The sequence below is a fragment of the Peromyscus eremicus genome, chromosome 13, assembly GCF_949786415.1.
Source record: "Peromyscus eremicus chromosome 13, PerEre_H2_v1, whole genome shotgun sequence".
NCBI classification, from domain to species: Eukaryota; Metazoa; Chordata; class Mammalia; order Rodentia; family Cricetidae; genus Peromyscus; species Peromyscus eremicus.
In genome coordinates, this window is record NC_081429.1 from 31462658 (window position 1) to 31490380 (window position 27723).

The 27723-nt window shown below is 41.1% G+C and overlaps 1 protein-coding gene across 1 annotated transcript in view; it reads left to right on the top strand.

Moving 5' to 3' along the window:
- Dock10 (dedicator of cytokinesis 10) overlaps window positions 1-27723 on the top strand; it is a 197801-nt gene that overhangs the window by 165374 nt on the left and 4704 nt on the right. The window contains exons 42-53 of the mRNA XM_059278216.1: window positions 150-287; window positions 849-1031; window positions 2154-2264; window positions 3445-3660; window positions 5017-5074; window positions 5390-5488; window positions 7165-7271; window positions 8940-9062; window positions 9202-9315; window positions 18799-18945; window positions 21464-21674; window positions 23255-23445. Coding sequence (XP_059134199.1) covers window positions 150-287; window positions 849-1031; window positions 2154-2264; window positions 3445-3660; window positions 5017-5074; window positions 5390-5488; window positions 7165-7271; window positions 8940-9062; window positions 9202-9315; window positions 18799-18945; window positions 21464-21674; window positions 23255-23445 — 1698 coding nt within the window. The remainder of the gene's footprint in view (window positions 1-149; window positions 288-848; window positions 1032-2153; window positions 2265-3444; window positions 3661-5016; window positions 5075-5389; window positions 5489-7164; window positions 7272-8939; window positions 9063-9201; window positions 9316-18798; window positions 18946-21463; window positions 21675-23254; window positions 23446-27723) is intronic.

A 27723-nucleotide genomic window follows, 5' to 3' on the forward strand; every position in this document is an offset into this window, starting at 1 on the left:
GTGAGTATACGTGAATCATGTCTTCTTACTCAGCATTTTCTTCTAGCACTCGGGATTAAGCTTAACACAGGTAGGCTCGTAATAAATGTTTCTGAAGGAAAGCAATTATTCCTCCACTTACCCTAAATAACATCTATTCTGGATTTCAGAGACAGCTCCAACAATCTGACTGTCAAAACTCACTCATGAAAAGGGTCTTTGATACTTACATGCTGTTTTTCCAAGTCAACCAGTCAGCCACAGCCCTGAAACATGTGTTTGCTTCTTTGAGACTGTTTGTGTGCAAGGTAAGGATGCTCCAGGTCCCAGTGAAATCTCAGCTAAGGATGACAATAAGCACTTAATAATCTTTGCATCTCTCGGTGTGCAGGGCAAAAGGCTTGTTTTGTGCTATTTGGGTTTCACTAGATACTAGTCATTTGCTGTCTCCAGAAGGTTTTGGTTCTGTCTTGTTACCAGTTATATAGTTGCTCAGAGTTTTTAACTGGAGAGTTTGGTTTAAAAAAAAAAAAAAAAAAACACCATCAAGTTAAAGTTTCCATACCAAGGTAGCTACAGCAGCCATCTTTGAAAATTGAAGATGACTATAAAGAGCATCTTTTATAACAGTGTCAAGTGAATAATGGAACATTTCAAAGATCTCATGTATTTTGGGTTCTTGTCAGTTATTATATATGGAATATTAATGCAAGAGGATAATTAATACAAGAGAGGAGAGCTTACTGAACTTGGATTACAATTCCATCCTCTCCTTCAAATGGAGAAAGCTTATTTTAAATAGTATTTTACTCTCCAAGTTTGAGACATGAAGGAACATGGCTCACTCCCTCATTCTTCTGTCTCTCTAGTTTCCTTCAGCATTTTTTCAAGGGCCTGCTGACCTCTGTGGATCATTCTGCTATGAAGTCCTCAAATGCTGTAACCACAGGTCACGGTTGACTCAGACGGAGGCCTCAGCCCTTCTGTACTTCTTCATGAGGAAGAATTTTGAATTTAACAAGCAGAAGTCTATTGTCCGGTCTCACCTACAAGTAAGTCCTGCCAGTTTTCATGAGTGCTGTTGCTAAAATGGCTGCTGTGTTTCAGAGATGATCAAAGCATCCTGTTCCCCGACAGCCAGTCACTAACTGTCTTGAGTTTCCAGACTCCTCCTGGAAGGTTCCCCCAATACACTTGGTCCTGGTTTAAATGAGAGCAGAGCTGGGGAGAAATTAACAGGTTTCAGGTCACATCTCCACTCACCATGTTGTTTCTTCTGCCCATGCCCTAGAATCTCATGGAACAAAACAACTCTTGACAGTCAGGGTTAATCTAGAGGCCAAATATCACCAAGTTCTAAAGACAACCATGTCTTTCTTCAAGGCATCCCAAGATTACAAGATTCTTGAATCTCTCCTTGGGTATTTACATTTATAATGAGGTCTCTAGATCATGTGGCCTTCTGAAGACTGTATACTTAAAGATGTCATTCATTGAACCTACTAGCAGAAATTAATGACATATTTATCTAACCCAGTCGGTCCCCTTAAAAATACTGTTTCTAGGCTAGGGAGATGGCTCTGTCTGTGGGTTATGTGCCTAGTAAGCCTGGGAACCTGAGTTCAATCCCTAAAACCCATGATAAAAAGCCAGGTGCAATGGCACATGCTTGTAATCGCACCACTGAGGGGATAGACATGGGAAGAACCCAATAGTTAACTAGTCTAGCCTACTTGCTGAGCTCCAGACCCATGAGAGAGCCTGTCTCAAAAAACAAAATGGATGACACCTGAGATCAGCATTCAAAGTTGACCTCTGACCTCCCACACACAGATGTGCACCCACACAAGCATGCCCTCATCTTCCCACAGGCATCCACAAGACACAAAATGTAAATTCTCATTTTGCTTTAGAACAGTGTTTCCCAACCTGTGGATTACAACCTCTTTTGGGGGGCCAAACAATCTGTTCGCAAGGGTTGCATATCAGATATCCTGCAAATCAGATATTTACACTTTGATTCGTAACAGTAGCAAAACTGCATTTATGAAGTAGCAGTGATAATTTTATGGTTGGGGGTCCCCACCACCTGAGGAACTGTATGAAAGGGTCGCAGCACTAGGAAGGTTGAAAACCACTGATCTAGAGGGATCCTTCTTTCTTTTATCTTCCAGCTCATCAAAGCAGTGAGCCAGTTAATAGCCGATGCAGGGATTGGAGGATCTCGGTTTCAACATTCCCTTGCAATTACCAACAATTTTGCCAATGGAGATAAACAGATGAAAGTAAGAGATGTTTCCTGGGCCTTTATTTCTAAAGAATCAGAAACAAACTGAGGTGGAGTTTTCCTTTGACATCAAAATCATGGGATGTTTATGAATTCTGTGCTTAGCTTATAAGACTTTGATCGCTCATACTGTTGGCTTATTTAAATTGATAATCATTAGTTCTCACACTTTCAGCACATGATGTTTTAGGTGGAATTTCTAAGATCCAGGCTCAATTGTTGTATAATGAAGTGTACCAGGCACATCATTATTTATTCATAATCATCATAAGCAAATTCATCTTTTCCTCTTTTTTTTTCTTTTAGCCTTTTTGGAAGGCTAAAGGTAGAAAAAGCTTCAGTCATGGCTTGATCTAGAGGTCAAGAGAATGCTTTGAAAGCCCCTCCCTCTGTTACTTTTAGTCTATGTATTGCATCAGCTTTTCTCCATTTGCCTAACTTAAGCTGTCTCTGTGGATTTCCCTCTGAAAGTGTAAGGACACCTGTGTTAGGAATGGAGAAGCTCCTCTTCAAACACTACCAACTCAAGCCAAGAAAAGGAGCATCTTTGATCTACGTGTGTGTGTGTGTGTGTGTGTGTGTGTGTGTGTGTGTGTGTGTATCCAGAATACGATTGACCAGTCCAGTGCCACATGCTGTCAATGGGAATGAAGTCAAAACTTGTTCAAGTGACATGAACTAGACTCAGAGAGGACAGAATCTCAAGGGCACTCAGGAAGTTATTGATAGAAAGCTGGGCTATGGGATAGTAGAGTTCACCATAATTCTTATTACCAAATGTTTGAATATAGTCACAACTGCAATGTATAGAATGCATACATTTATGAACAACACATAAAACATAAGAACTTGTGATGTCAAGGCATAATTAAGAGTATATGTTGAAGGGCTGGAGAGATGTCTCAGTGTTTCAGAGCATTGACTGCTCTTCCAGAAGACCTGAGTTCTACTCTCAGAACCTGCATGGCAGCCCACAACTGTCCATAACTCCAGATCCAAGGGATCCATCACCTTCTTCTGGCCTCTGAAGGTACCAGGCAAACTTGTGATGCACAAACATACATGCAAGTGAAATACCCATACACATAAAATAATAAAATAATTTTTCAAAGAGTATAGGTTGCAGTTAATAATTGAATGCTAAACAGATAATGACCCAGACTCTCTCTTTTCCAAAGAACAGTAATTTCCCAGCAGAGGTGAAAGATCTGACTAAACGTATAAGGACTGTGTTGATGGCCACAGCCCAGATGAAAGAGCATGAGAAGGACCCTGAGATGCTGGTGGACCTCCAATACAGCCTAGCAAACTCCTACGCAAGTACCCCTGAGCTGCGGAGGACCTGGCTGGAGAGCATGGCCAAGATTCATGCAAGAAATGGAGACCTGTCTGAGGTGATGAGCAAAGGCTCACTCATTCTTCATCAACATTGCCCTCCTTATCCAAATAATTGGCTTTTTATGTACAGCGTGAAGTATAAAAAGTGCCATCTTTTCCACCAATGTATATAACATACATTTATATATCAAGTTCAGTAACTTTCATGTAGGGCTCAGTGACACCTGGTTCTAAGTAGAGGACATCAGATTGTGGCCAGATATGGAGGTGGCAACATCAACTGTTTGAAATGCAGTGCAGGAGTAGATAGATGTCTAAAACCTAAAGCTAAAGAGAATGTTGTTAAAAGTACTCCAAAATTAATAATTATATCAGAATTAATATTCTGTGTTTGCAAACTTGTTCCCTGAAATTGGGGTGGAGCAGGGAAGGTTGTTGCTATGGTAAGTTCATCAAAGTTCATCTGAACCAGCCATGGCGAAGAGAGCCCACTGTGTGAAGATGGTAAATCAATACTTGACTTTTCTATGCGAGTTGTAATGCTGAATGGATTTATACACAGTGATTCATAGCATCCAGGGGCTTCTGGGTTACCACTAGGGAAGTTCTGCCTTTTCCCAGAACTGTCGAAATTGATACTAAGTTTATCTAGGATAAGCCTCAAGCCTGGAGCCCATTTGGTAATAAGGGCCTCTAGAACAGAAAGCAGAAAACTGGCTCCGCCAGTGTGGTGAACATTTCCAGTTACCATTAATTTCTCTGAGAATGGCAAGATCACTTCATGAGACCTCAAAAGAAGAATTCTGAAGCCCTGGGACCTTCATCAAGTCAAGAGTTAATATATCCAGCAATGATAAAAGCATCAGTAAGAAAAATAAAATATCACCCATATAACCAGTTTGAGGAGAATCTGCTGATTACATTAGCTTACATAATGCAACCAAGTGCTAACTGATGGGTTAACTCTAAGTTAAAGAGAAATTAAAGAGAAACCTGCATTAGAGGCAGTAAAATTTAGAAGGCTGGTGTTTTTTATTTCGTTTTTCTTCAGATACTATAGTCTATATAGATTTGAGAAAAAAGATATGTAGCTTTAAAAATAGTAATGTTATGATTAGACATTAATAAAGGAGGGGAGGTTATTTTGTGGAAAAAATGCTTAGGAGAGCAAATTCATCCAATGTCAAATCTATATCAAGAATAAAAAACAAAAAATATCCTCAAATATTCATTTTATTTTGGTGGTGAACTTTGAAAAAGTCCAATTGATTAATGTTTTCACTTCTTTCATAATGAAGGGTTAATCTACATGACGTATTCTGAGAGGGCACACTGACTCCCCTTGGGAAAGCACTAGTTTCCTGAAGAGTTAAATCCGTCCTTGGAATCTCTGTTTTCTGTTTTTGTTGTAGGCTGCTATGTGTTACATCCATATAGCTGCACTCATCGCAGAATACCTCAAACGCAAGGGTAAGAGGGCCTGGTAAAGGGGTTAAGAACCTGGGAATCAGCATCCCGAGTCCTAACTCTACATAAATCATTCAATTTATGTTTTATTAAATAACTTTCACTTTTATAAACATTTCTCATTATGCCATACTTCAATATTTTTAATTCTATGATTTCACTGGCATACTCATGTTATGTACAGTGAGGCTAACTGGATGGCCAGCTTCTTGTTTCCAAATGATGGTGATGTCTCATTAATTAACAATCTGTGGTTCCATAAGCTTGTATTAACCAGAACATGCAGCCATGCCTTAACCTCATCTTGCACTACCATAGGTTACTGGAAAATGGAAAAGATTTGCCCACCACCCCTGCTTCCAGAAGACACCCATCCCTGTGGTAACAACCCATTACTAACAACTCCAGGTGGAGGAAGTGAGTTGATCTGTGTTCATTTGCCTTTGATGCTAAGGAAATCAACTTTACAGCTTAAATCTTGCTTCAGTGAAACCTCTGTGAATGTGTTCTTAGAAGCAAAATCCATTTCAGGTCAACAGAACTTACTGTATAAAAATCTCAAGCACTGACCACTCAGAAATCCCTTCCCAGAAATCCCTTAAGAATTTTAGCTTGCTTCTCAGTTCTCAGCAAATGAAATATTATCCAATCTTCAGGATTATGAATTATGGTCATACCTGTAGGCATGCTGGCTCTCCATTAGAATTTTAGTTTGAAATTGATAAAGCATGTAAACTTGCAAGGAGAGTCTAGTTTGTGGGTGTAATAGTTTGTTCAAAGTAAGAATGTAGATATATACATTCACATAGATGTATATACCTTTATGATAGGCATGTTCTATTTCACTTCTTAAAGACTGTGTATCTCAGTGATAGAATATTTGCCTAGAAAGTACATGGCTTGGTGTTTGACTTCCAGCACTGCAAAATTAATAATAATAATAATAGTAACAATAATAATAATAATTTACTCTGACAATTTATAACATATGATTAATGATACTTATTTACTTTCACTGAAAATAGTCCACCTTCAAAGTATAATAACATTTTGTAACAGCTAGGGTTTCTCTGTGTAAAAATGTGGCTGTATCATTAGTACATTTTTATCTACAATCTCTTTAAAAGTTCATTCAAGTACAAAATTTCTGAACTAAAATCTACTTGATAACATTATTTTAGCTTGAAAATTGCTGTTGAAAACTCAGTGTAGAGTTATAATCAAAATGGACTTTAGTGGAAATGGAAATGGACTTTAATTTGCAATAATTCAAAAGCACAATTCATTTCTTATTCGTTTAAATTTGTATATATATTTTTTTTAAATCACAGTAAAATTGCCAAATAATGCATTAAAACCAAATCTCCTAAATGAGCTGTGAGATAATGAGGTCTCTTGCTTGGGGACCTTGGAGAAGAGATCAGGTCTACACCACAAGAGCAAATCCACCTTAAAACCCCTCTTATTGTCATATACCATGCGTAAAAATTTTTATAAGCAAGTCATCAGACATCACTTTATTTAGCATGTCCTTCCTGCTCAGCTATTTATCATCTTTAGCTCCTGTAGAGCAACATAAAGACTTTCACATTGTATCTAAAACCAAACTGAAGAAAACTGATAAAACTCAAGTGTCTGTTTATGTCCCAGTTAGTTCTGGGGTTCTTCAATATTCAAGCACTTTAAACACCCCCTGTCATCTTGAAGGTAATGCTGGCTATAATATGCTATAACTATTGAAAAGGGGATATACTTATGAGTGAACACTGAAATGGCAATACATGCTTCATTAGCATGTATTGATATCTATCAATATATCAATCTGCTGGATCCCACTGATATATATGAGTGCTTAATATGTTTTTGTGTTATGAGGTTTCAGAGTTGGAGAAGTAAATGATCCCTTTCTTGCAATGTGTATCTGATAAGATATCAGTGAACATGGGCAACTCCAGAAACCACGATCTATCTAACTATCTTGTGCATTGCGTGTGTTATGATACCGCCAATACTAACTTCATGAAGCAAGCCAGGCTCTTAACTCAATATGAATTGCCTAAAACGATATTTCATTGTGCTTGATCCTCCCTAAGGCATGTTCTCTATGGGATGGCCAGCTTTTCTGAGCATCACCCCAAACATTAAAGAAGAAGGAGCAATGAAAGAGGATTCTGGAATGCAAGATACACCGTACAATGAGGTTGGATTCAGTTGATCTAATGTTAATTAAGTTTAAAAATGCACTGAATTGTGATTTTTGTGTGCATTCAAGAAGACAGATGAAGTTGCTCCCCATTGTGACTTTGTTAAACAATGTGATGTTGAGGCTCAAAGAAGACCAAGATTAGTAGATATCAGTTTAGCAGATATCAATTCTATTGATAAAGTATAATCTTCCTTGAAATTTTACACTGAGCCTGATTTATTTCCCTTACTCAGATGTATATAGTCAGCCCTTCTGTAAGATGCACAGTCTCTACTCTCTGGGAAAATGTAATAAGGGATACTAAATTTTTTATGAGCTCGTCACAGCTGTTTCTTACACAAGTTTATTTATTTACAAATTTGGCTCAGCAAAAGGGTTCACGATTTCTGTGGGGAAGCCTTCTGATATGTTAGCTGGGTAGTTCTCATGAAAAAGCAGTTTTCTAGTAGAAATCACATAACAATTCTGGTGAATACAACAGAGTTTCTTTCACCAAGAAGTAAAATTCCATAAGCTGATTTTTTTAATGTCTTAGTATTAATATAGGTGTGGAAGAAAGAAAACAAATTTGGGAGATGAGTTTTTATGAACTTTTGCAAACAATTCTACATTAGCTTGGTGCATACTGCGTGTGACTATAGTAAATACAATTGGAGTTTATAGTCATGATTGCAAATGATGTGTAAGAGCCTTTTATCAAAAGATGCTGTCAGAAATATTCAAATCACATACGCTTGCTTTAGAGATTAATAATTTATAATTTCACATGGTTGGATGTATTAATTAATATAGCACCACTCTGAAAGACATTGTATTAAGAGCAGGAAAACAAAGATAAATCAGGCATATTCCCTGCTTTTGAAGACTTTAGAATCTTGGAAATAAAAACAGATTTCCTACAAGGTGAAAAGTAGTCCGTTCAAAATAGATGTCCAAATACTATGAATTGAGGCATTCTATTTTTGGTAAATTAAAGTTTTTTACATGAAAGTGACTGTAACAGAGGTGAATAGGCATCAGTAAAAGCTCTCTATATTTGTATAATGAATATTAATGTTAGATAGGACACCAAGGTATCATGTAAGAAAGGAGTGTTCTTACAGGTGCATCGGCAGCATGAGCAATAGTGTAGAGGACAGAAGCATCCTAAGGATGGAGCGAGGCAGAAAGCTGGAGGCAGGGTGAAAAACAAGGACAGAATGCAAAAGAGGGATTGTGAACCATCTTGAATATGAGTCTGGAGAAATCAGACAGTGTTGTATAAACAAGACTTCCACAAAGGTTTATGGGCGTGGAGATCTTGGGAGCAGATCTATGTTTTAAAAAGAAGTATCACTGAAGAGCAGACACTGGAGAGAGACACCTGTTAGCTAGAAAACTGCTCCATATCTGAGAGTGAAGGGGCAGGGGTGGGAATTAAGCATCAGTGACAATAGCCATGGAAAGAACTAAAAAGGTCTGAACTCGGTACATCCATTGCATGGTTTAGTTCGTGATAATGAGAGGGAGACAGGGGAATCCAAGATGGTACAGCAATCCCATGGTGGGCTGTAATCTCAATAATGAAGATCAGGAATCCAGAAATCACTTAAGGCTAAAATTTCAGGCATGAGCTACATCTTTAATCACATAGAAACCTCATTTTCTCGGGGAAAATTGCAGAATATCCTGGTGGAACAGCTATACATGTGCGTGGAGTTCCTTTGGAAGTCTGAAAGATATGAACTCATCGCTGATGTCAATAAGCCCATCATCGCTGTCTTTGAAAAGCAACGAGACTTCAAAGTACGTGTTTCATCCCCCTTGAAAGCCGTGGAACTTTCTCCCTTTGAGTTGACAGATGACTTACAGCATTCAGACGTAGCAGTGTCCTCTTTTTATGTCGGTATTGTCCTCACAAAGCCCCTCCGGTTTACGGTTTCAGAAATTATCCGATCTCTACTATGATATTCACCGGTCCTATCTGAAAGTGGCAGAGGTGGTGAATTCCGAGAAGCGCTTGTTTGGTCGCTACTACAGAGTGGCATTTTACGGGCAGGTGAGTACTCTAGAAGTAACACGGCCTGACCACTCCATTCCAGTTGTTGTCTTCCATTCTTTGTAAGACATCTGACTACATATACCAGTGGGCTAGGGGAGGGATGTGCCTGAACTTACGAGAGTGTTTCTATGAATGTGACTGCTTATCAGTTTGTTCGTATGGATGTATTAATCACAAATATGCAGAGAAATCTATGAAACTTATACATGTTAAGTTTTTTTTTAAGTCATTCTTAGCTTTTGGAATTAGAGGAGACTTCTTTTTCGTCTTCTTTGCTTTGAGTCTTACCCTAACATGTCTAACAGGTTTACGTGATAGATTAAAGTAAAATCAAATCAGGCATGTTTTAAGAAACAGCACCCTAAATTGCCCACATTTTCCAAACACTGACTTTGCAATCATGTGAGTTGTTTTCAAATCATCTCTTGTTTTCAAATCACCACTGTTTCAAAGCAGACCATCACAAGGGTGTATTGTTTCCTGTGTCACAGGCCAACGTGATTTTAAAGTTATCTTTCTCAATGCACTGCATTAGCAATGAACAGGGTTAAAGATATTAGCTAGCCATTGCATTGGCCTGAAGGGACGTGTTACCAATTATGACTCTCTCTCAGTGGTGATGCTTTAAAGGTATATGCCAGGGGACACCATGGTTCCTTTTCAGAAAGGCTGTGGCATTCTTCTAGCTCAGCAGAAGTCTTTTTGGCTCATGTAGACAGATACACCAGCCTATTTTATACTCACAGTGGCTCTCAGACCTCTCACTTGTTTTGTCTCCCTCATCTGAGGCACGGTTGCTCACAGCTTCTCCTCAGAATCTATTAAGGCTACAGATGGAGTCTGGTCCACTGTTGTTCATATAGATAATTTCCCACTGAAGTCTCTAGAAAAACAGACTTTCCTCTGATCACAAAAGGTATCTTTAAAACTAACTTCTGAATCTGTCTACCCGAAAAGGACCCATGAGTAGTTTACCTCAGTAATCAACCTCATCCTACCTGGATTCCTCTCAGTCCCCAACAGCATCACAACTGTAGAGACAGAGAAATGTAGTGATATGAGAAGAGTCTGTAGAGAAAAGTTAATTATAGACACAGGAAAGGGGGATAAAAAGAATCTGAGCTAGACGCAGTGTGAGTATCTGCTGAGGAGGAGAGAGATGTGAAAGGACCTTCAGATGACAGGAAATGTTATGTCAGAAGAAATATACACTGTGTGGCATCGGCAGAGCATTAGCAAGAAAAATAACAGAAAATCCCACCAAGAAGGGGATGTAGGGGTTGGATGACTGGAGGGAAAACACAGGCAAACTGAGCAGTGAAACAATGGCATGTCAGGGGTGTGTTGCTAACCAGGATACAATGGCAAATCTTCAGGTGACTTGCCAATGAAAGAGGAACAAGCTTCCATTAATGCTCTGACTGTGCACACCAGGGTGTGAGACAGGAGCTCCTGAGCAGGTGGAACAGGCCTTGCTGCTTTCCTACTGGTTTTTAATGCAGATGTTTGCTCTTTTCTTCCTTTGGTCTTGATTGTTCCAGGCTGTGGTAAGTTCATTCTCTCTGTGTCCCTTTGCATCACTAATAATCCTCACACTTCCCTCCTCACAGTTTTACTGAACCTTAACATTTTTGTACAGATCAACATTGGGTATAAAGAGTGAGATAGCTGCTTTGATTCTTTATGAAGCCATCTTGCTTTTCTTGAACTAAATTCTATTTATTCCGGTTACCTGAATTACAAAAAATGTATCTTTTTTTTATGCACACTACATTTCTCCACAAAAGTAGGGGATGTAATCTAGAAGCTTCACACACACACACATACACACACACACACACACACACACACACACACACACACACACACACAGTAGATACAAATATCACACACCTTAAATAGATTCAGAATAGATTTAATACTGGAGCTCACCTGCTTATTTGAGCTATCATGAGTCAAATCTTATGGCAGTGGCTTTCAACCTTCCCAATGCTGTGACCCTTTAATACAGTTCCTCATGTTGTGGTGACCCCCCCAACCATAACATTATTTTCATTGCTGCTTCATAACTGTAATTTTGCTACCATTATGAATAGTAATATGAAACCCCAATGGGTCACAACTCACAGGTTGAGAATCATTGCGTATGGAGTTGAAGGTGGTGAGAAGTTGAAATAGTGGCTGTTTACAGGACTAGAGACTAGAGTCCTTCCCAGAGTCCTTTGCAAGGAATCCCTTTGAGAAATAGGGCTGTCTATTGGCAGAGTCTTATCCTTTAGAGATGATGCTAACGATTTCAAACACAAAGAATTAAGAAAAAAATCTTCACCCAACAGGCAAATTCTTCAGAGATGCAGAAAGAGGTATAGAAAGACCCAGAACATAATCAGACCAGAAATTACCTACCAGTATCAAGAACTCTTGGAAAAAGAATTGTCTTTGAAATTGCCTATCTTTAGCATTATTTTAACCTACGAAAATGATATATTTATGTGGTTTGATATAGTTATTGTCCATTAAAGTGGAGAGTAAAATTCTTTCAATACCCACATTCTGTCACCATTCAGCTCTTCTCCTATGAACAATGCATACTTTTTTGTAATTCTTTAAATTCCTTCCTACCTCTATGCCATGTGGGTATTTTATACCTTCATTTACAAACTTGAGTTCATGAGTTCATCCTTAACTTACCTACTAGAAGAATGCTTGGGAAATCACGTACTAAATAGACTGAGGAGGCCATTGGGGGATGTTGCTTTCAAATGACCTAACATTTTTCTTTTTTCAGATTTGTTAAAAATATGCTGGTGGTATACCTGACTCTTTTGTAACAGTGGCAGGACTATCAATTGCCTTTTGTTAAGAAAAATAAATCCAATCAGAGCTCAGAAGGAAAATTATTTTTTTTACTGTGTGCAGACCTGATAATATTGCCTAAGCATGACCCTCCATAAGTTCCACCATCAACTGCCTTTGGACAAGGAGAACCTGTGGAGTTCATCCCGACAAGTAGCAAATTAGAGCTCTAATGACCATTATGCAAATGATATTCAAATGCCCACACCAGGGCACCAAATAGTAAGTGTGAACTGTGGTATTCAACAGGAGTAGACAGCTCCCATCCCTTCACCTTGACGATAATAAGTAAACCAAAGTAGGCTTACGCATCTTCCTGAACCTGTGCAGAATGAGGGTTCCAGAGCTCAGAGATGAACGCTCCAGTGCATGATTAGTATAATCCCTGTACTCAAAAAAGCAGCTTCTTATTCAAGATGGCGTTCTATATTCTTCTGAAACACACCTTTTAACATACACACTGATGCATCATGCAATCATGCTAAAAAAAAAAATAATAATGTGAATATAACATGAAATGAGCTCTTTGCCTCTACAAAGTCCTTTGAGTACATTAGTGCACTGTGTGGACTAGTGTTCTCATTTTATTGTACTGGCTAGGGGTATTTAATATTAACCAAGTCGCCAGGCAGTGGTGGCGCACACCTTTAATCCCAGCACTTGGGAGGCAGAGCCAGGCGGATCTCTGTGAGTTCGAGGCCAACCTGGACTACCAAGTGAGTTCCAGGAAAGGCGCAAAGCTACACAGAGAAACCCTGTCTCGAAAAACCAAAAAAAAAAAAAAAAAAAAAAAAAAAATTAACCAAGTCTGCAATGTGGCAGACATTAGCAAACAAGTTGAAAACTCTTTCTTCACAGCAGGGACTTTTTTTTAAAAATGCAAGTCATGCATAGCATGGAGTTTCTCACACAGCAGCTGGCAGGCTATGGATATAACAGCCTGCAGAAAGCATCTCTCCAAGTTTCCTCAAGGATCCATTGCCAGAGTAAGGAAACACCAGTAGTGATCAAACACTGCCTGTAACCAATGAAACCCTTAGGCCCTAGCCTTTAGCAAGAAAGCAAGCCAACAAGTGCTCATTGCATAGCTTCATAGATCAGATATTCCTGGAATTAGCTGAAAAATACAGCGGGTGGGATTTATTTGGTGCATCAACAGATATAGATTGCATGACTCTTGGTCATGTCTCCTTCAGTGTAGATGCATTTCATAATCTGATGGAAAAGAGCTTGGAGGGAGTGGAGAAAGTACGTGAGCAGTTTGAAAATAAAATAACATCTCTGTTTGGGATGTGATATGGTCTTCCAGCTCTGTGCCTATATGAAAGTCACTGATCTTGGCTTTCTCTCTCTCTCTCTCTCTCTCTCTCTCTCTCTCTCTCTCTCTCTCTCTCTCTCTCTCTCTCTCTCACACACACACACACACACACACACACACACACACACACAGAGACTAAACATAATGAACTATTTACTAGGAACAATTTTTCTGCATTCTTGTGTTTTCTCTTCTCAAAGCTTTTAGCCTACTGCTAACACTTTCTACACTGATTCTTCTTGGATTGAATTATTTTATTTGTGGACTTTGGATCATTCTAACATTACAGCAGGGGCAGTTATATTTGACATCCCAGTTCTGATCCAAGGGCACTTCAATATTCTGAAGAACTTGTAAAAAAAAATCTAGAACAGAATCAATAATTTTATTTGTCAGTCGATTGAAGTGGATTTATATCCATGTTTAATACCTTGAGGTTTCACAGTCTCATGTGTTGACCGACCCAAATTACTTACTTAACTAGAATGTGCTGCTTCAGAATGACAACACATTAAGGCACATGCTGCATTATTAAATAACTTTGGATAAAAATCAAACCAGCTATAGCCCTGAGCAGACCACATTTCCCACTGCCTGGAAATGCGGTCAATTCACAACCTGAACACCAGAGCAAAGTGGGAAGCTGCCCCTTGGTTTGTGTGGTGATATATTGTGTACCCTAATAAACTTATCTAGGGATCCGAGGACAGAGCCAGCCACTAGATTAGACATAGAGGCCAGACAATGGTGGCACACACCCTTAATCCTATCTCTTGGAAGGCAGAGATCCGTCTGGATCTCTGTGAGTTCAACACCACACTGAGAACAGAGTCAGGCAGTGGTGGCACACACCTTTAATCTCAGCACTTGAGATCTCATGCCTTTGCTTAGAAAGCACACACACCTTTAACCCCAGGAAGTGACATGGCTGGGTGGAGAATGGTATATAAGGCCTGAGGAGACAGGAACTAAGCAGCAGTTCAACTGAGACCCTCAGGGGTGAGGACTCAGGGGCTTTCAGTCTGAGGATTCATGGAAACAGGATCAGTGAAGTGGGGTTGGCTGTGGCTTCTTCTGCTTCTCTGATCTTTCAGATTTCACCCCAATATCTGGCTCCAGGCTTTTTTTTTTTTTTATTAGTAAGACCATTTAGCAATTCATGTTACAGGTTTGCATCACACACGGCCCACTCCTAAATCAGTGACTCTGTGGGTGTGTCTGGGAGTGAAGCTTTCCCTCAGATCATGCCTGGCAGCTCAGTGGCCTCTGCCCTCTTTAGTAATTTCCTTATCAAAAGGTAAGCATCCATTCCAAATATTTCCACAGCTGCCATTGGTCTGACTCAGAAAGTACCTTTATTAAACCCTGACAGACAACATATTAATTCTACTACCCCTCTTTCTTCATACTTCTGTCTCAAAATTATCAGTAGTGAGACACTCCATCACACCACATGTATGTGTGCATGCAGGCACACACGCACAAGGAGAGGGGCATGTCTGGGGTTAGGAAGATGGCTGAGTTTCAGAGGGCTTACTATGCAAGCACAAGGAAGCCGGTTCAAATCCCCAGAACCCACATGAAAAACATGTGGCATGGCAACAGATACCTGTAACCCTGGCCTTGAGAACAGAGACAGAAGGGTGTCTGAAGCTCACTGGTCAAACAGCCTAGCCTAGCCAAATCTATAAGCTTCAGGTTCCATGAGAAATCCTGTCTCAAAACCTAAAGGTGAAAAGTGATCCAGGAAAGACACCTAATGTGTGTTGTTAGTTGTTTTTTCTCTTGGGGTCCTGCCACCCAGCTCCCAAATAAATCACATATGGAGGCTTATTCTTAATTATAAATGCCTGGCCTTAGCATGGCTTGTTTCTTGCCAGCTTTTCTTAACTTAAATTAGCCCATCTACCTTTTGCCTTTGGGCTTTTACCTTTTTCTTACTCTGTATACCTTTCATTATTTCTACCTTGTATCTGGCTGTGTAGCTGGGTGGCTGGCCCCTAAAGTCCTCCTCTTCCTCTGGTTCCTTCCTCTCCCAAATTTCTCCTATGTATTTTCTCTGCCTGCCATCCCTACCTATCCTTTCTCCTGACTTGCTTTTGGCCATTAAGTTCTTTATTAGATCATCAGGTGTTTTAGACAGGCACAGTAACACAACTTTACGGAATTAAACAAATGCAACATAAACAAAGGTAACACACCTTAAAATAATATTCTACAACAAATGTGGTCCATGTTAGACACCACACACACACACACACACACACACACACACACACACACGATTACTCATCACACATACACACCATACACAAAAAGCAAACTTCATGAGGAAAAAGTTCTAAGGATTATTTGTTTCTCACCAATCAATTGCCCAAATATTGTGATGATCATCAAGAAGACATGTTGTAATAAGGAAAATGTACAGCTCTGATGGAAGAGATGCTGGGTATTGTATTCTTTTTTTTTTTTTTTTTTTTTTTTTTGGTTTTTCGAGACAGGGTTTCTCTGTGTCGCTTTGCGCCTTTCCTGGGACTCACTTGGTAGCCCAGGCTGGCCTCGAACTCACAGAGATCCGCCTGGCTCTGCCTCCCGAGTGCTGGGATTAAAGGCGTGCACCACCACCGCCCGGCTGGGTATTGTATTCTTAAGCAATGAAACTGCAGTAAGCTTTGCATGAAAGTCAGAACTCAGCCTGTTTGATGACCATGAAGTCTTCCTTGGTTGTCATTATCATTATCCTAGTTAATACTCACGAATGGTCCTTTGTGGACCAGACAGTGCACCTAGGAGTTCCTAACACAATGGCTGAATGTATGCTCTCCATCCTACAGGCCAAGGAGGAGGCATGAAAGAAAATCATGGGTTACAACTGAGGTCACAAAGTCACAATGACCACAACAAAGGTCTGCATCTGTCCACTCCCTGCTGACCCTGGATTTAGAAATTTGTCAGGAGGAAAAGTCACAGAGAACATGTCTCTCCACACTAGTTTCTATGCCATGGGGGTGGAGGGGAGCGATGCAGGTGGAGTCTTTTCCTGAAGTTGAAGGCTTTTTTTTTCTGTTACAATTGAAATTGTAAATATTGCTTTGGCTGAGACCCTTCGGGAATCCTGGTGTTTAGCTTCCCTGGGCTTTCTCCTCTGATGTGTCAATCTGTCAGTTTTCGCTGCTGACTCCTGACCTTAAATTGGGTTAAAGCCCACAGTCAGCAGTAGAAGAAGCAGAGCAGGCAGGCATCCCACAGGAAGAGAATCAGACCTCTTTCACCCCTGCGGGGTCTAGGGGAATGATCAGGAACCAATTTTCAGCTTTCTATGCTCTCCACATCATAGGCCACCTTCTAGCCATTCAGGGTTACACAGAAGTTCAAAATCAGCTACTTGGGTTTGCATGTTTATCAAAGAATTATTCAATATTAGCTTTTTAATAAAGAGCAAGGGGATCTTTGCCAGGTGTATTTATACCTTCATGAGATATATGTCTTCTAAAAACAATTTCATCCATCTACTTATTCATCTGGCAAGTACAGTGACCCTCTTCCTAAAGCCAGACAATGTGTCAAAAGCTGGGGATGCATTGTCTCATGCCCTGATAACCCAGTGTCAATTAGGAAGATGGGCAAGCAGATAGGCAGTGCCTGCTTGACAGGACAGAGCTGGGAAATGGATCCTGGGCATTGTCTTCTGCAACCCCATAGCCCTCTATGTTGCATAATGAGCTGTTGATGGTCACATTTGCCCAAGAACAAGGATGATGCAAATATTCAACACCAAACAGTTGTGAGTTGAATCATTATTCTTAAGTAACCTCATACCACCCATCAAAAATACAGCATTAGGACATTTGTCCACAATTTCTCACAAGTAATGAATATTGTAGTCAAAAATAATTTTTCTGCCTTCCATTTGTGTGAATGTCATGCATATGTATGTATTTGCCATGCATAGGTGTGTGTTTGCACAAGTATGAGCACACATGTGTTGGGGGTCTATGTGCACATGAGTGCTCATGCAGGTAGAGGCTGGAGAGAGAATGATCCTGGATCACTCTTCCATATTATTCAATGAGGCAGAGCCTGTCAGTCAATCTCCAAGATCATTGATATGCTAGTCTCCTTAACCAGCTTACTTGAAGGCACCTTCTTCTCCATCTTCTGGGGCTAGAATTACAGGAAGGCAGTCCGAAGCCCTGGGTTCTAAGGATTGAAATTCCAGCCTTCACACTTGCTGCTAAATGCTTAACCACTGAGCCATCTCCCCAACTCCTCAAAAACAATTTTTGAATAGTGTTGTTGGGGGGGGGGTTTGTTTGTTTGTTTGTTTGTTTTTGGACTCAGTAGTTTTACAGAATTCAAAATCCATTTCTTCATAGGGAAACTCTGCCATCAGAAGAAACAGATAATGCAGATTCTTCCCTCTGAGCTCATCTAATATTCTGAGCCCACATCTGTTCCACAGGGTCAGGAGGAGACATGCTCCTGTCTCTTCAAAGAGAATGAATTATAAGGAATTTCTCACTTAGTTATCTACAGATAATAGGATCTTCTTTTTCCCTGGCTTCAAACCAGACAGATTTATAAAAGCTAAAAACCCACTGGGATCTTATGGAATAGAAATGATGGTGTGGGTGTTATTTTTAGTCCTGCAAAGTCCAGGTTTTTGAGAATTTAATAACTGAGTGATTAAGTTACATATGGCTAGCTTGTACCTGAAAGTCTTTGAAGACGTATTAATGTGGATATTTTTAAATAGCTGTAATCAGAGCGTACCATGTGTAATTTCTGTTGCAACAACAATACAGTGTCGTGGGTCTTCAACCAGATGATGTAGGAATGTGTGGTAACACATTTAGATACCCTTGCATGTCATATGGTGTCACCTGTCCTATTTTTAAAGACTTATAGAAGATTTAATTAAAATGGCAATGAATGGTCTAAAAATTGCCAGATACTCAAAATTTTGTGTTCTACTTAAGACTACCACAAGAGGGCATTCTTCCTCCAATTTATATGCAAGCAAGTACTTCCTGATTTCTACAAGAAGAGAAGATATATGTAGGATATGCACTGGCTGACATTCCTTTGCCTCTCAAAGGAATATTTATGTTATTATCTGTTTATGACACAGTATTCTATTTCCTTTGCTTTCTCCTTTTCTGGTTTGAACTCCATAGGCTGCTAATAAATGGCTTCAGACAACTGAAAAACAGGACCATTTTTTTAGTCAGTGGCTTTTTGTCTTGCTGGAATTTGTCACTGGAGTTCTCTAATAAAGCAGGTGGCTCGCTGTGTGTCTCCCCTAGGGATTCTTTGAGGAGGAGGAAGGTAAAGAGTATATCTACAAAGAGCCTAAGCTGACAGGTCTCTCAGAGATTTCCCAGAGACTTCTCAAGCTCTATGCCGACAAATTCGGACCAGACAACGTGAAGATAATCCAGGACTCCAATAAGGTAGGGAACCAGTGTTCATACAACGTGACTTGACTTGATCCTTTTTATTTTCTAGCTACCATTTTAATTTCCCAGTTGATCATGCAAAATAAACTACCCAAAGTATTAGACATTTTGCTCATTAGTTGAGCAGTAAGTTTGGGGGAGGGGGTATCCTTTTTCTTTTTCATTTATGTGTCTGTATCTATATGAATTGTTGAGCGCCATGTTTGTGCAAGTGTTCACAGATGTCATGAGAGGGCACTAGATCCTCTGGACTGGAGTTGTAGGTGGTTATGAACTAGCACATGGGTGCTGCTAACCAAATCCAGGTCGTCTGCAAGAGCAGTAAGCAAGAGCCATCTCCCCGACACTGTTACAAGATTTTACTTGAGTAACTTTAATTTAGCAAGTCTTCTACTTTTCCCGTAATCCATTTGCATGTGGACAGCAGTGAAAATATTAAAGTGGCTGAGCTCAGAAGCAGAGCTGAAGGAAAACAAGTAGAATATATTTGTTTACCCAGTCCAGGAGGCCTTTGCAAGCTGCACCATTCTGGGAGAGCTGTCCTTTCTAATAGAATCAGACTTGCTATCACATGCTATTAAGTTGAGAAAATCCGAAGAACCTCTTCCTGACTCCAGGAAGCAACACACCTTCTCATTAAACTATTCCCAACCTTCCCCTGCATAACCATTCTTCAGCCAACCTCTAGCAAGCATCTACTTGTATGCCATACCCGGAGCTAGGAGCTGGGACACAGAATCACCTCTCAGTTCATATGCATGGAAAAACTTGTATGAATCGTTGACTAAATAGAATGCATTAGAGAACCATGAGAAAGATCACCAGGCAGTGCAGGAAAAGCCCAGGGCATGGGGCTATAGACAGCTCAATTTGCTTGGGCAGTGCTACCCAGAGGAGGTGCCAATTGCAGGGTAAGATGTGCTACTGAAAGTCAGGAGCATTCTGAGGAGCCCAATCCATGCTGATAGGAAGGACCGTTTGTGTTTAGGATGGCAGGTCTTTGGAAGGCAGGTTGGGTAAGAGTGTGACTGAGAGGAAAATTTGGAGGAATTTGGCACAAAATTCATGGGTCTAGGCACAAGTTATTAAAAATATATCCATCATTCTTAGCTTGAATGATACAGTTGACTTCCCTATAAAAGCAGGCAGAACTATTGTAGTAGTGATCCATACACACACAAAAAAAGTAAACACAGGGATGAGAAAAAAGGTAAATGTCATATCAGAACAGCCCAGGTCTTCATTCCACTATACTAGCATGTATTCACTGGTAATTATTAGTGATCCATCCTAAACCTCCATTTGAATGTGTAAAATGATTCAGTTGTACCTACCTGGCAATGTAAGTAATAACAGCATTATAAAACATAGTTAAAAGGTTCCTGAAATTTCTAGAATTCGGTAGGAAGTGGTTGGATAAAAAGACAGAGAAAATTAGAAAAAGGTCTAAAAAATCAATATGTCTCAGGAAACAGGCTGAGAATCATCCTTCCCACGCTCAAAGGGGAGCCAGAAGAGTCTCCTCAGATTTCCTTGAGCTGTCCAGCCCATTTCCTTCCTATTATTAAGACTAGGAACCAAAGTAGAGTTGGCAAAGAAGTTGGGTAGAATGGGTTATTGCTTATAAGGATTTGAGATACAGCAAATGCAAAAACTTGGGGCTGGGGAAATGGCTCAGCAGTTAAAGCTAATTAAAGCAAGTACCACCCAAACATGAGAACCTGAGATCACATCCTCAGAAACCCATGTAAATGGCAGTTGGGCATGGTGGCCCACCTGCAATTCCTGCCTTCAAGGGCAGAGGCCTAGGATTCCCTGGAGCAAACTGAAACATAAGACTAATCCTATCATAGGTGGGCTCTGGGTTTTACTGAGAGATTGTGCATCAATGAATAAAGTGGAAGAGCTAAAGAGGATGATTCCCAGGTCCCCACAAATGCACCAGTGGCCATGAAAACACACACACACACACACACACACACACACACACACACACAAAGACACATATGCCCATATGCAACACACACGTCAAAAATGAAAATACAAAAATTTGCAGTCATTTAACAGGCAAACGGGTAGTCTGCTAAAGGAGACAAGGAACCTTTCTCTGCATTAACAGTCCAAAGCCAACAGTACCAGTGTAAGCACACACGGCTATACCACAGAGGAACAAATAGAAGTGTTTCTGCTTCCAAGAAACTTTTACTCTGCACAAGAGTGACTCATTACAGAAGGGACATAGAGTAAAAGTTTAAATAATGCCCTAGCCAGGAATCAGTGTTCAAAAGATCCACAAGGAGATCTGGCTCCAGCATAGTGAGTTAGCGCTAGACCCTTGTTGCTAACCAGAGCCAGGCTTCTTACCCACTGCCAGCTACCCAGTCTTCTGTGGCCTAAAGTCTTCTGTGGCCTAAAGAGCATAAGAGCCTTTTATCCACCAGGAGGCAGCAAGGGAACTCATAAATCACCTGCAGCTCACTACTCTTGCTATACCCTTACTGTGTTGACACAGGTAAACCCCAAGGATCTGGACCCCAAATATGCCTATATTCAGGTGACCTATGTCACGCCCTTCTTTGAAGAAAAGGAGATAGAGGACCGGAAGACAGATTTTGAAATGCATCACAACATCAATCGCTTTGTCTTTGAGACACCCTTCACTCTGTCAGGCAAGAAGCATGGTGGAGTGGCCGAGCAGTGCAAGCGGAGGACTGTCTTGACCAGTAAGTGTAGGGTGCCAACCTTCCCCACCTCAGGCCAAGACTGTCTTCTTTGGGGCTGGATTAGCAGAAGTCAGATGTTACTGCAGGTGCTGGGGAGACGGCACAGATAGTAAAATGCTTACCATACAAGCATGAAAACGTGAGTTCCGTCCCAGAGCCCACCAAAAAAGCCAGGCATGCAAGCATGTATTGATAATCCCAGCACTGAGCAGGCAGAGATGGATGGAGCCCTAGCACTTTCTGGACGGCCAGCTTAGCCTAATCAGGGAACCCCACGTCCCCATCTCATAAAAGACCCTGTCTCAGAAACAAGGCAATGGACTTCTGAAGAGCAGTACTAACGGTGTGCATATGAGTACACATATGTACACATGCACAGGTGCACTTGCACTTAGGGACATACATAGGAGGTTACATCAGTCCTGCAGATAAGTTCCCAAAGTGGGTTAACCTAGAGCTCTTTGGGGGAACAGGAGACTTGCCCTCTATGTTCTGCTAAGAGGAAGCCCCATAGCCAGCTGGGATGGTGAGCAAGTCTAATTCCAGTAGTGGGAAGGAGCCTAAGTTCAAAGCAAACCTGGGCTACATAGCCAGATTCCACCTCAAAATGACAATAAAATGGAAAAAAAAAAAAAAAGAGGCTTGGGCAGACACTGTCAATAGAGTTAGTTTGCCATCCTGTCCCTGGAGGTGAGATATTCACAAGTGTCATGGTGTCATGCCATGGTAAAGACACGGACACTAAACTCTCCCCTCCCCTCCCTGAATCCACCCTTACCTGCTTCTGCGTTAGCAGCTATTGGCATCATAGGCTTTAGGGCAAAATTCTTCCCACTGTAGGATTCCAGCTGTTCTCCAGAATGAAGGAAGGCCTTGATCTGCAATACCTCATTCTATGCTTTCTGCGTCTACCCTGTGAACGAATCACCTTTCATTTGTTAACAGACACTGTGAGCTCACTAGATGGTGGATCTCCCCAGGGTCCTGGCATTCAAGTAAATAAAATATGACCATGCCCTCGTGGTGCTCACGGTGGGGTAGAAAAAAAGGCGAAAGTGAAAGAAAGATATCCAGGGAAGACAGCATAAAAAAATAAATTAATTTTTTAAATGTAGGGGCATAGATAGGTCTAGGATGCTAAGACCCCAAAGGGAAATGAGTGAGGGTCCTCTGGAGAAAGACACCCAACTACCTTGAGAGACTCCAGTTTTTAATTGAACCACCAAGAATCACACTGACTTCCAAACTCTGAAAAGCATTCACCTTCAGGAAGCTGACCCAGAGGATTGTGGTGAAAACATATCAGGAGTAGAGCTTCTATATGCTGTTCTCTACAGTGAGAAGTCGTGACTGGAGGTCCCTGTGGATTGTATTCCAGTGACTAGTTTCAGCACACGCCATAATCCTTGGTTTTGACTGCTCTGGCAGTCTTAACGTAGCCCCAAGAAGGTTGGTGTGAGCTTGTGAAAGTGGAAAGGGACACCAGGAGAAGGAGCTGGAGACAATACAAAATCCTGAGGACTTTCACAGGAACCTGGGACTTTTCTTTCCCTTTAAATCTTTGTGTGGCTTTTGTGCAGCCAGCCACTTGTTCCCCTACGTGAAGAAGAGGATCCAGGTCATCGGCCAGTCGAGTACAGAACTGAATCCCATTGAAGTGGCAATTGATGAGATGTCCAGGAAGGTCTCTGAGCTTAATCAGCTGTGCACGACAGATGAGGTGGACATGATCAGACTGCAGCTCAAACTGCAAGGCAGTGTCAGCGTGAAGGTCAGTAAGCATTGCCCAGAGCTAAGACTCACATGTCCAGTGAAACTTGCTATAAAATGCTCTAGGAATCTTTTTAAGTATATAAGAAACATTCTGGCTGTTTGTGGTACTGTCTGCATTAGTTACTTTTTTCATTGATGTGAACAAATAACTCCAAATACCTAAGGTTAAACATCTTAAGGGATAGAGGGGCTGTTCTGGGTCACGGTCTGTGAGTAAAGTCAATCAAGGTAAGGAAGGTTTGGTGGCAGAAACAGGAAGTGACTGGCCACAATGTACCCACAGTCTGGAAAAATAAAAAGAATGCTGATGTTGAAATCATTTCTATCCAGCCATGGAGTAATGCTACCCACATTTAGGGTGAGTCTGCCCATTTCAATTCAGCTAATCTTGAAAATCCCTCACAAACATGCCCAGAAATTTATCTCCTGGATGATTCTGGATTCTGTCAGTTGATAACAGTAACCATCTAAGGTTTTTCTTCTCTGCATCTTTGAAACTAGACTAATGTTTACATGGACAGAGAAAAGGTTTATGAGGTCCCATTTCTAGATGAGAGCTAAAGGCAGTCATGAAAGACCCGTGGTAGGTCTCCCAAGCCTAAGTGAACAGCCCCAAACCCATGTGCATATAGGCAACACTAATTGGGTGCAGGAGGTTGTTTATGTGGAGGTGAGTGTGTACAAAACAATAATAATATAGAAGGAGTCATTAATTCCAGAGGGTAAAGGGGAGACTCAGGAAGGGTAGGAGGTGGACATGATGATAGTATAGTGTACTTATGTTAAAATCCTCAAAGAATAAAATTTTAAAAAAGAAACAGGAGTAATACTACATTGTGTATATGTACCACATTTTCTTTATCCATTCTTTGAGGGGCATCTAAGTTGTTTTCCAGGTTCTGGCTATTATGAATAATGCTGCTGTGAACATAGTTGAGCATGTGTCCTTGTGGTATGATTGGACATCCCTTGGGTATATGCCCAAAAGTGGTATAGCTGGGTCTTGAGATAGATTTATTCCCAGTTTTCTGAGAAACCTCCATACTGATTTCCAAAGTGGCTGTACAAGTTTGCACTCCCACCAGCAGTGGAGGAGTGTTCCCCTTTCTCCACATCCTCTCCAGCATAAGTTGTCATTAGTGTTATTGATCTTAGCCTTCTGACTGGTGTAAGATAGAATCTCAGAGTCATTTTGATTTGCATTTACCTCATGGCTAAGGAACCAGGGGGAAGCCTCAAGAGGAAAACTCCAGTGGGAAAGGAAGATAGATGAGATAGGGGTGCAGCATATGAAAATGACTAAAATTCATTATATAAAAGTTTGAAAGCATCAAAAAATTTAAAACATCAATAGAAATAACTGTTTGGATTAAAGAAAATTTCTTCTCCCTAATCCTCCCCTATCCACTAACAAATGAATTAACCAATTCATAAATATTGCACTCAATACATAATTGTTGTGAAGAAAGTTATTATTCTAAATAATTTTTTAAAAAATAATGTTTAGTAGTTCAAAAATGTGTATTAAGTGCTTATGAGCTGTGAGAGCTATGACAGAAAGCATGAGGAATGAACAGTGGGTGATGGGGAAGAATAAAATGAGGTTTACTGATATGTGGGAACCACTGAGGAAAACCAAGCACTTGGTTAGGTGCTAGCCACACTCGCTGAGCATAAACACACCCTAAAACTAAGCATGCTAGCCCAGGAGAGCTGCTGGGAACAAAGCAAGTGAGGGAGCCTGTAAGGGTCAGGCATCACCTGTCCTGGAGTTCTCTGAGGAGGATGCTGGGATTGTATTCCAACCTGTCCCACACTGTGGGGTGGGGGGTGAGGTAAGGCTCTCATCAGAGTTTAATCAGTCATGAACATAAAATAGTAGCTTAATAACTATTTTTAAAAGTCAAAATTAATGTGAAACGCCTGTAATGAACAAAGTATTAATGTCTCAGGGCTGGGAAGATGGCTCAGGAAGTAAGGGCATTTGCATTTGTTGGGCAAACTTGAGGACCTGCATTCAAATATCCAGAATTTTAAAAAAAAAATCTTGGTGTGGCTGCATGCATGCCTGTAACCCCAGAGCTCAGGTCTGGAAAATGAAGATGGGGGGGGGGGGCTTACTGGAGCTTGCTGGTTATCAGCCTAGATCCAGATGTAGTGAGAGACTCTTCCCAAGGGAATGAGGCAGAGAGTGAGAGAGTGGGATACCCAATGGTCTCCTCTGCCCTCTGCCAGTGAGTGCACAGAGACACACATTCAAATGTGCATGGGAGGAGGGGAGGGAGGAAAGGAGGGGCTGAAACATGGCTCAGTGGGTAAAGGCACTTGCTGTCGAGCCTGAAGACTGAGTTCGATCTCTGTAACCTACAGAGTTGAAGATAACTGACTCCCACAAGTTGTCCTCTGACCTCCATATGAGCATCATGGCACTTATGCTAACACACGCGTGCACACACACACACACACACATATACACACACAATAAATAAATAAATCTAATAAATATGTCAAAAACAATTTTTTAAATATTTAAAGAGAATAAGACAGAAATTTAAAGTCTTAAACAAAACCAGACCGGTAGCAATGTCTTTCCCCTGCTGTGTTTGATCTGTAACAAAAGGGGGAAAAAAATCACTGATGCCGATCCTGAAATGCTCATGTCTTGCCTGTCTCTCTTGTCTGGGTCCCCACTGGCTGACTCAAAAAGACTAAAATAGATATAGATATATACAGTAAGCGTGAAGTCAAGAGAGGTCAGCAGGCCTGGGCACAAAGCTGAGTGGAGGATAGGCCTGGGGAACCAAAGGGGAATGTAGCACCAAGGACTGTGCCCACTGCGTTGCAATGCCCACCTGACTCAGATGCCACATTAGCTCCCATCCTGTCACAGTTTCACGTCTACTGCTGTGGTAAAAGACCCTGACCAAAACGAACTGTGGGGAGAAAGGGGTTATTCCAGCTTGCAATTCCAGTAATAGTCCACCACTGTGAAAACTCAAGGCAGACACATCGAACAGCTAGTCACATCACATCTCCAGTCAAAAGCAGAGAAGTGAATCCACACTTGCACACTTTCACACTTGCTCAGCCTCCTTTCTCCACCCTCACGCATGTCAGGAACCCCTGCCTAGAAAATCAAGATGCCTACTATAGGCTGAGTCTTCCCCATGTCAATTAACTTAAGGCAGATAATCCCTAACAGACATGCCCACGGGCCAACCCAACGAAAGCAATCACTCATTGAGACTCTTTTCCCAGATGATTTTAGGCTGTGTCAGGTTGAAGACTAAAGCAAACCATCACACTTCCCAAACACCATAGCCACACTAACAAGTTATATGCACTAAGAGAAATGAGCTCCTTCACTAGCGTAAGCTCATGTGCCTGAGTGGGAATAGAAGTTGGTATTGTAGGGCTAGGGGTGTATCTCAGTAGTAGAGTGTGTGTGTGTGTGTGTGTGTGTGTGTGTGTGTGTGTGTGTGTGTGTGTGATGCAAGGCCCTGGACTCGGCCTCCAGAACCACAAAAAAAATGAAAGCTAAAAAGCAAACAGCTTGGTTCTGCATTCATTCAGCAACTCTGATGACTGCTTCCTTGGCCCAGATCTTAGCAAGGCTTTCAAGTGGAGCACAGAGGAAGACAGATTGCCAGGGCAGTGCGCACACCACTACCTCTGTGGAATGTCTTTTCGTAACAATTATGTGTTCATTTTAGTGCTAAATGAAGAGAAAACCAACAGACACAACAAACACTGGATGTCACAAAGACTAAGTTTAACTTCAGTGAAAGTGTTTATGAGGAAGGAATCCCATTTTCAAAGTTGTTACAGAAAGGGCACTCAAGCAGTATGTGAAGGCGACAAAAGGCAAGAAGGGCTGTGTTGTATGCCTTTTCCTGGGGAGGCGTGTCCAGACATCCGCTCATCCCAGACAGGGAACCAAGGACAAAGCTAGTGGTGATTCCAGCAAAGTCCAACATTTCTTTGGATTACCTACTGGAGTGGGAGTGAGGCATTCCTTAGAGAAGCATGGATGACTCAGACGCAGCTGCATCACTGAACACCCTCAACATGGCTGACAACTCACCTGGGGTTCGCTGCTCAGCTCGTAGGCAGCCGCATAAGTTGAAGAGTCTTTCTTCCTTGTAACTCTTTGTGCTTAGGTGTAACCTTGGGGAGGCATCTTGTGAGTCTTTTCTGGAACTTACAAGGCTTTCTTTATTTCCTGACTTTCATGAGCTAGCTGCCCGCTTCCTTTGGGGGTGGGGATGTTTCCATT